The sequence below is a fragment of the Colobus angolensis genome, unplaced genomic scaffold (assembly GCF_000951035.1).
Source record: "Colobus angolensis palliatus isolate OR3802 unplaced genomic scaffold, Cang.pa_1.0 Scaffold41, whole genome shotgun sequence".
Classification (NCBI taxonomy): domain Eukaryota; kingdom Metazoa; phylum Chordata; class Mammalia; order Primates; family Cercopithecidae; genus Colobus; species Colobus angolensis.
The window spans coordinates 11,153,594-11,163,882 of record NW_012117488.1 but is presented as its reverse complement, the minus strand read 5'-3'; the positions used below and the strand labels follow the sequence as shown (position 1 = coordinate 11,163,882).

Here is a 10,289-nt window from a genome sequence, read left to right as displayed (position 1 = left end):
ATCCAGAATCCACTCACTTCTCACTACCTCTAATGCTGCCACTATAGGTCTGTCATTATCATTCCTTGTCCCTAAATTACTGTAAAAGCTCTCTAACTGGCCTTCCTATTTTGAATCTTCCTCACTGTCTTCATTTTTACAGCGTTGCCCAATAGCATGTCATTCTTCTGCTCAATACCCTAATGAAACTTCCATTTTATTCAGAGTTAAAGCCACATTCTTATAATGGCCTAAGACCTGGTTGTTCTTGGTTTCTCTGACTTCCTCTTCTATTCTCATCCTTGTCCATTTCAGTTGCATTGGCCTCCTTTCTGTTCCTCAAAAATCTCTTGTACACTCTGGCACTAAGACACATGCCCTGCTCTTCTATCTTCCTGCCACCCTCTTCAGCCAAACCACTTCTTGAATAATCCTTGTTCTTCCTTCAGGTATTTGCATAAATAGCATTTCCTTGATGAACAGAATATTTAAAATGGCAACCCTTCTCTAGTCATCTGAAGAATGTATCACCTTCTACCATTGTAAATAATTTACCTATCTGTTTTGTCTATGGTTAAATGCTTATCTCATCTACTAGAACTGGGTTAGTTGCTTATAGTACATGTTCCCACTTCGCTTTCTACTTTCTTTGCCATATTAATTGTTGTATGATATGATAATTGCTTGTTGAAATTCAGCCTGATCAATAAACTGTAAGGGTGGGATCATGGATTTTTTGAAATCCATGCAAATAATGAGGACCTATTAAAATGTTAAATGTGCTCATTGTTAAATTCATTCATTCATCATTAAATGAATTCATTGTTGAATGAATGTTGAATATGATGTCAGATTTAGCATGTTGCATTAAAAAATTTAGCATGATGCATTTAAGCCTTTTAGCAAGGCTTAATGATGGAAAATATTTTTTGGTAAATAAACACTTAGAGATTTAGATCTTGATTAACATTTTTCCATATTCCTGGAATGAGTATGTTTTTATCTATTTATGTGTGTGTGTGTTTGTGTGTATATATATGTATATATGTATGTATATATTAGAACACAATAAATACATTTAACGATGAATCTCACATTTTTAGCATTTAGTAGTCCTGAGCAGAAAAATAGAAGACACTACAGTTTGCCAGGAAGTCAAGCCTATCGATTTCCAGGATCTGCCATGTACAACAAGTTATGTTTTAATCCCTACTGTGAGAAGCAATAACACCACCAACTATCAATATACCAAATTCAAGGTTCTATTTGTTCCAGTTATCATACTCTAAACCAGGTTCAAATATATTGCAAAGATGTCCAAATGACAGCCCTGTTTGTTTAAACTTTTTTAATATTTAAAAGGAATTACGGGAAAATAAAATTTATTCAGAGGAATCATGTATGCATATATATGTCATCTTTTCTTCAAGTTTAACCACCAAATGCTTTGAGAGCTGGTAAGTCTGAGTAACACTGGTATCTGTCCTTTTTTACCATATCAAAACCTGAGCTTAAAAAAAATCATATCAGCTGATGATGACAGCAGAGTGTGGCAGGGCTGAGAACTCAATACTCTTTTCCCAGGCTAATAAAGAGTAAATAAATATTCTGAAACTAAGGAAGGTCAGAGAATCTTTCCTACCTTACCTAATAGCTAGGGCCCAAAACAAAAAAAAAGTGTCATGGAAAATGGTGGGTGATAACAATATAAAAATGGACTTGAGGATGAGAAATTTAAAAGCAGCACCACTAAATAAAAGATAAAGCTGAGAGAAGAGAAGATAGAAAAGCCCTGATTTTTCTTACCTAAGGCCAATTTCAGAGGAGGCTGAAGGGTAACAATCTATGCTTCAGCCAAGGGTAGTAAGTGGAAGAAGGCAGGGAAAAGATGACTTAGAAGAGCGTCATCATTATGATTTAAGAAAAAAAACCAAGGGTGCAGATGAAATACCCTTACACACGCAGCAGTAGCGCCCACAGGCTGTGACCTGAAACCTTCACACCTAATCAACAAGCCAGCCCAGCTGGAGTGCTATTGTAGGGAATGAGGGAGGTAGGGAGGCAGGTAGAGTTAAAGGGAAAGAAGAGACTCCAGGCAATGCAATCAGCAGCAAGGGAGTATGTGATATATCTTTTCACATTTGTATTAGATGTGTTCCACAGGTAAAATGGAATACATGTAAACATATTTTCTACATTCTAGAAGTTCTTGATCCCAGAAGTTTACGTGAGCAGAGGTTATGCTCCACGTGATAATTTGGTATTGCAAAAAATGTATTTCAAATGGACAAAAAAAATAGTATTAAAGTATTTTAAGATAAATTACCTTTGAATGTCAGCTTCCTTTTCAGTGCTTTGAGGAATATAAGACATATCTAGAAGATTTAGTTTGTGGAAAATGAAGACTACTTAAACCAAACGGAGGTGGAGGGCCTGTACCTTTCCTTTTTTATTTTATTATAACATTGTCCTTGCAATAACTAAGGAAGTTCTACATTTTCTTTAGACACCATTAGGTGCCAACCTCTTGCAGGACAACTTTGATGCTATGTGAATTCTGTTATTTCGCTAGTACTGAATATTTAAAATTGTGGTCAATTTTCTTGAGCCTGCCACTCCATTAGAATTAAAATTATTAACTGAATTCATATTAATTTTTGTTTTAAATATTACAGGGGGATGTGCTTCTGCACATTTAAGTCCACATACTATTTTACTATATTCAGTTTTCAAAAATTTTTCTTAGAGGCACAATTATCATCCCGTTCCATCTTATAATTGCCATGTCTTCATCATCCTCCAGGTCCCAGCTGTGTCATGTCATTCTTTCTAGACTTCTTTGAGTTCTTACAACATTTGGAAATTAGAAAGACTTTTACTTCCAAACCTGTGGTGGTTGCTGTCTTGTAAACACTGCCATAGATGGTTGGCCTGATTATATTTAATGCATGAAATTAATAACGAATCTGTAATCTGTGACCACTAAAAGTACTTACTTTAGTACATTCCTCCAGTTGGATGGTACTTCTACGATTAACCATGTTACAAACAGACGCTACTATTCACAAAGGGAACACAAGTGACGTGTTCTATTAGCAGTAAGGAGAGAGGTATTTTAAAAACTTCTAAAGAAAATAACAGGCTGGGTGCGGTGGTTCAAGCCTGTAATCCCAGCACTTTGGGAGGTTGAGGTGGGTGGATCACGAGGTCAGGAGATCGAGACCATCCTGGCTAACATGGTGAAATCAAGTCTCTACTAAAAATACAAAAAGTTAGCCAGGCATGGTGGCAGGTGCCTGTAGTCCCAGCTACTTGGAAGGCTGAGGCAGGAGAATCACTTGAACCCGGGTGGTGGAGGTTGCAGTGAGCCGAGGTCGTGCCACTGCACCCCAGCCTGGGTGACAAACGAGATGCTGTCTCAAAAAAAAATAAAATAAAATAAAGAAAATAACATAGTCAAGTAGTAAATAAACATAGGCTCCGGATCAGACAAATCTTGCTTTAAATTGTTTTATCCAACTGTGTCATTTATAATCCAAATGTGTATAATGTAATCTTTAGTTTTCTTATCTGTAAGTTAAACTCAGTTTGTGTAAGTTTTACATTGTGTAAGTATTGTTTAAAATGATGACTGCAAAATTATATCGCATTAGGGTAGAGTCATGACAGTAAATGAAGCTGGGCAATGAAAAGCAAAAGGAATAGTTAGGAAGGGAACTTAGGTGAGAACAAATGTTTCTGATTTCCAGCTACAGAGGTTCTACACACAGGCTACAGTTGATCACAATAGCTAACCACTACTAGTTCCTAATGGGAGCTGAAGGACATCCTTTTCATTTTATAAACAAGAGAAAATTGTGAAAAAATGGGAGGTTCTTAAATAGAAATTTAGAATATTAATGTATGCTTGACCTTATAGACACATCTTAAAAGTATAACATAAATATGATAGGTTCATGATCTGATTTTCCAAAAGACTTCTTGTTATACATGGCAAAATGCTTTAATGAATTAAACAAATTCATAATAAATTTTAAAAATGTTCTACAGCCGTAGTGGGAATTTGAAGTTATGGTAAAAACAATCTCTTGGCTAAAGCTATTAAAATTTAGAAGTAATTAAGACCTTCCTTTAGTGAACAAAACTTTCTTTTAAACTAGACAAAAAATAATCTTCCTTATTTTAATAACCATTATTCTCCTCTATTGCCCATAATAATTCATCATTTTGCCATTTGATACAGCCTAGAAGTCTAAATCCCATCAGAGCCCGTCTTCTTTAAGACTACATATCCTTCCTCCAGCCTCCAGCTGTTTGACACAAAATGAGAAGTTCAATACACAACAATCTAAAAAAAAAAAATCTATGCATCTTCTGCCAAGTTTCCCCATTATATCTCAATAACCTACTGTCAAGAAAATGTCAAACAATAAATAGACATCTTTTTCAGAGGTGAAAATTGTCAAAGGTCCTTTTATTTTCTCCCTTTATTATCATAAGACTTGCATACATTTTTCTCTCTCCCGGTAAAAGAAGAGAATTTGTACTATCTCCAGGAAGTTTCAGAGAATTATTATTTTCCCATGAAATGAGTCAATAAAAGTTACATAGCCATATTTAACTACATAAGTGTCAGCATTAGATTGAAAATGAGACATGTTATCAAGTTTTTTCTGAAAATTATTTGTAGCCATAGGGAAAGAACATTAACATTGCTGAGTGTGTTGCATAGATGAGGAAAACTTAGCACTTGCTAGTAAAACATGGCACCTTGATTTTATTAAATTTACAGTACTTCAAATGCCTACAAATATCTCATTTTAAATCCTCACTGAATATTCTGTATTGTCAATATTAAATGTCCACAGATTTAAGTGAATTCTAAAATTATTTTTTCTCTCATTATAATTATACTCTTTTTTCCAAAATAAATTATATAAACTTATGTTCCCCAATAAAAATTATAGTAGTGGAAATGTGACTGTGGTAAGTAATATCCTGTATACCCTAAATTGCCTGTGATGCCACATTCTTCAGATTCTCTGGAAATTAAAAACAAGCACATTTTCCTATGTACACATTGATTTTGGGCCCAAGATAACAATCACTTAGTTCATTTATGTTTCTTTCATATCCGGTGACCTTGATTTCAGAATGGATCTCTCATTTATGGATTTTCACTCCATGCCCCCAATTGAAAGAATAAATTTTGGGGTTATAATAAAGAATAGAAGTTAAACAGTATTTCCCACTTGGAGAGAGTAAAATCAGCATAGAGACTCTGAGTCACACATCCTAAGGGTAAAATCCCATGAATTGTCATAAAATGAGCAAACTTTGAAAACTATCAGCAAGATCAAGAAATATGGTGGCTTGCTTCCATATTCACAGCACTTTGGGAGGCCGAGGAGGGCAGATCATTTGAGACCAGGAGTTCCAGACCAGGCTGGCAACATGGCGAAACCCCATCTCTATTTAAAAACATAAAAAAAATTAGCCTGGCATTATGGCAGGTGCCTGTAATCCCAGTTACTCAGGAGGCTGAGGCAGGAGAATTACTTGAGCCCGGGAGGCAAAGTTTACAGTGAGCTGAGAATTGCACTCCAGCCTGGGCGAAAGAGCAAGACTCTGTTGCAAAAGGAAAGGAAAGGAAAGCAAAGGAAAGGAAAGGAAAGGAAGGGAAGGGAAGGGAAAGGGAAAGGGAAAGGGAAAGGGAAAGGGAAAGGGAAAGGGAAAGGAAGAAAAGAAAAGAAATACAGTATACTCTTGTATCTCACAAGATCCCTTTGTGACCCTTCCTAATCACTGCTACTGTCCTCTTCACAAAAGGTAACCAATGTCATTAATTATAATGATATGGAATACTTATGAACTGTATGATATTTTATGGTATTCTATGGTGTTGTATGGTACATGTTTGTCATGGTTTGAATGTGTCTCCCAAACTTCATATGTTGGAAATAATATAAAATAATATGTTAATTTGAGGTGGGGGCTTTGGGGAAATAATTAGGATTAAATAAAGTCATCAGGGTGTGGCCCCTCCATGATAGACTGGCGGCTTTATAAGATAAACCTGAGTTGACACTCAAGGTCTTGCCCTCCAGCCAAGTCATGCCCTTCTGTTTCTGCCATGTTATGATGCGGAGAGAAAGCCATCACTAGAAGTTGAGCAGATGCCAGCACCATGTCCTGAACTTCCCAGCCTCTTCTTTCTTCTTTAAATAAATTATCCAGTCCATGATATTGTTAGAGCAACAGAAATGGACTGAAACAGTGTTGCTTTGAGTGTGGTTTCTCTCACTCAATATTATGTTTTTGAGATTAAGCCATGCTACTCCATAAAGCTGTAGTTGTTAATATTTACTGTTATTGAGTAGTCTATTGTATGTATTTCCCATCTTCATCTCATTATATCATCTTATTATAATAACATGATAATTTCTTCATCTTATTATTGATGGTCATTTAGATAATTTCCAATTAGGTGCTATTAGGAATATTTCCATTAACTATTTTAAGCAAGTCTTTTGATATACGTGTATTTCTACTGGATAAATACTAAGGAATAAGATTCTTGGACTATATGCTCACTGATAGTAGATACTACTAATCAGTATGTCAAAGTGATTGTACTCATTTCCATGATCACCTGCAGTTTATAAGAATTTCAATTGTTCCTCATACACTCAAATTAATAATGTCAGTTTTTATAACATTAGACACTCAGGTAGTATAAAGTGATATCTTCTGGTTTTAATTTTCACTTCCTTATTGACTGGTGATGATGGTCACATTTTTATTTGGCTAAAAATAGCTAATTAGATAGACTTTCTCTTTAGTTTCTCTTTTTCATTGATTTATATGTTTTTATGTACTGAAATATCTTCACCCACCAGCTTATGTTTCCACATTACTGGGTCAATTGTTAAACAAAAGTTTTTGCTTTTGTAGTTCAATGTATTCCAATTTTTCTTCCTGATGAGTGTTTCTTTTTTTTTTTATGTTTTGTTTAAGGATCTTCAGGGTCATGGACTTTTTCCTCTCATGTTTTCTTTTATAAACTGTATTGTTTTTCCTTTCATATTACATCAAAAGAACACTCATAATTGATTTTTTATACAGTAGAAGGTATTGAGTAAATCAATTTGTTGAAAATTTTAGATGGTAAATGAATATTTAATTATAATAAAATGTCTCTTCATATCTAGTAATGTTGCACTGAAGTCTGCTTTGACTGATATTAATGTAATTACATGAGATTTATTTTGTCAGTTATTTTTATGGCATATCTTTCTATCATTTTTGCTCATTATATAAAATTTTATATGATATGTCCATATAATAAATTAATTCAAAGTTTTCTAACTATTTTTTCCTTATTCTTTTCATTTTTCTCTTTTTATCTTCTTTCTTAAATAGCAGTTTCCTAGTTTGTCCTAGTGATCCTTCTTTTTTACATTCTGTAGGCGATCACATTCATGCCTATTTTTAAATGAAATTATATAGTATATTAAAGATGGTGGAGTTTAATTTCTCTCTCCTTGAATCTGAGCTGGTCCTGTCACTATTTAACCAAAAAATAAGCAGAGGCCAGGCATGCTGGCTCACACCTGTGTCCTAGCACTTTGGAAGGCCAAGGTGGGAGGATTTCTTGGGCCCAGAAGTTTGAGATCAGCCTTGGCAACAAAGCAAGATCCTGTCACCGCTACAAAGTAATAAGATAAAAATTTACTGGGCATGGTGGTGTGTACTTGTAGTCCCAACCACTCAAGATGCTACTCAGTAGGCTGAGATGGGACGATCACTTGAGCCTAGGAGATTGAGGCTACAGTGAGTCATGACCACACCACTGCACTCCAGCCTAGGTGACAGAGGACGACCCTGTCTCAAAACAACAACAACAACAACAACAAAATGATGCTATGCTAGTTCCAGTACTGCACTTTCAAAAGATTGACAGTGTCTGCTTCCTTCTTCTCTTGGAATATTTGGTCTTAGAATGCTTCCTCTCAGAAGCCCATCACCATTTTCTGAGAAACTGAAGCCACATGCAGAGCCCATATATGTATACATATTTTTAATTAAAATCCCCACCTGAGCTCACAGCCAGCAGCCAGCACAAACTGTCAACTGTGTGAATTGAGCCATCTTGGACACTTCAATCTAGTTGAGTCCACAAATGAATTAAATAGGACAGAAGATGGGAAGCAGAAGAATCACCCAGCTCAGACTGGTCAACCCACAGAATCATGAGAAATACAGTTGTGTTGTTTTAAACCATTAAGCAATATATAACCTGAACAGTATACACCAATAAAATCCACATTTATATCTCTACATTCTTTTTCTGGCTTTTGAAACTTTATTTAACTTTCGTCTTGATGCTTATATCAAAGATACCTTAAACTGAGCATGCCAAAGGTTTCCAATAACTTACCTTCTCAAATCTTGTCCTTCCTCAGTGTTAGCTGTTTCACTAAATGACACCAGAATCCATGCAACTGTATAATAGAAAAACCTAGTTGGTACCATAAATTGAAATAGCTAACCTCTAATCTCTGTCCTGTTTTTACTCTGTCCAGGTAGGAAATATTGTTTAACTTCTATTGTTTATTATAACCCCAAAATTTATTCTTTCAACTGGGGGCATGGAGTGAAAATCTGTAAATGAAAGATCCATTCTGAAATCAAGGTCACCAGATATGAAAGAAATAGCTAATCTTTAATCTCATGTCCAGTATCCAATCTATCATCAACAGTATCAATATTTCCTCTGCTTAATAACTCTCAATCTGTCTATTCTCCATTTCACCTGCCACTACCCCTATTTCAGGATACAATTGTTTATTTTCTGAACTATTGAATAGGTAAGTGAAATATTTGAATCTATTCTTACAATTACCAATCCATTCTACAGCCAGAGTACTCTTTGTTAAATATGAAAATTTAATCCTGTGATTGCCATCCTTAAAGTGTTTCAATGGCTTTTCAAAGCTGCAAAGAGAAAATCCAAAATCTTTATCATGGCCTGCAAAGACAAACAATTTGACTTCCTCCAAGCACTTCTTATTGAAGTTCTTTATGCAAAATAAGTATATTAAGTTATACACAACATTAATCCGTCATGTATAACACAAAGTAAAACCCAAGTGGAAGTCTTCATCATCTTGATTAATTAATCTACAGAAAAACACTGGATGCTCACCATATTCTAGGTTTATTCACATATATTTTCTCATTTTATCCCCACAAAATCTATTGAAAATCAGTGTTATTTTTCAACATTTCCATAGAAGAAAAATGAAATTCAGAGAAACTTAGTAACTTGCTCAACATGAAACAACTTTGAAATGATGGAGACACAAATAAAATTTGCAAATTTTTCCTCAATAATTTATTCTTCCTTTCTCCCAAAGATCTCTCTCTATATAGTTTATGTGACAAATGAGAAAACAAACAGATTGAAGAGGATCAGGATTTTTCAGTCTTAGGGTTCCATTCAAGTTTACCTTCCTTAAACATTTCAAGCAGAGATTGTACAACTAACAAATCCATACTTTCTATAGAAATGCTGCCATGTTATACTCATATATCTGACAATGATTAACTCTCAATATGTACTCAGCATTCTTACATAATATTGCTGTCACTGTGCAACTGTACATATTTACTAGAGCATAGGTTCAGGTTCTGAGATAATTCATCAGAACCTAGCTTCTTTACTTCTACTAGGCCTCATTATGTCCCATAATGCATGATAAAGGAACTTCAGTTGGCCACATGACCGCACAGTTGGGAATGTATTTTCTGACCTTTCCAACTTCTTAGTCTATGTCACTAAATTCTCACTCATGATATAGGAGCAGAAGTAATATGTGCAACTTTCTGTGACTTGCCCTGATTTGTTTTTCCTTATTCCCATGAAATCAGCATAGGGATACTCCAACAATCTAAAATTAATCACATAGACAAAATCAACAATCTAGGAGATAGAAAAAAGATTGAATTAGCCTAGACCACTAATAGATATTGCTTAGTAGCATTTCTCTGAAAGCGTGGCTAGGGCGAATAGTACTTGAAAGAGAGATAAGCTTCTATTTCATTTACTTTGTTAACACAGGTTAGCCTTTACCTTAAGATTTTCCAAAAGCCAAATTCAGGGTTATCTCAGTATGTCTCAAGGAATTGCCAATACATTTATTGCATTAGTTCACAAATTGTTTTGCTTAAATCTTATTTCCTTAACCATACATTTTAAAAGATATTCATATAGTGCTACTCAATATATATTTACTGATTAATTTGTT

At 34.8% G+C, this 10,289-nt stretch overlaps 1 protein-coding gene across 1 annotated transcript in view; it reads right to left on the bottom strand.

Annotated features, from left to right (window-relative positions):
- Window positions 1–3,020, bottom strand: part of LOC105521861 (heterogeneous nuclear ribonucleoprotein A1-like) — a 13,889-nt gene extending 10,869 nt beyond the window's left edge. Inside the window, exon 1 of the mRNA XM_011956197.1 lies at window positions 2,976–3,020. Coding sequence (XP_011811587.1) covers window positions 2,976–3,020 — 45 coding nt within the window. The remainder of the gene's footprint in view (window positions 1–2,975) is intronic.
- Between the last annotated feature and the right edge of the window lie 7,269 nt (window positions 3,021–10,289).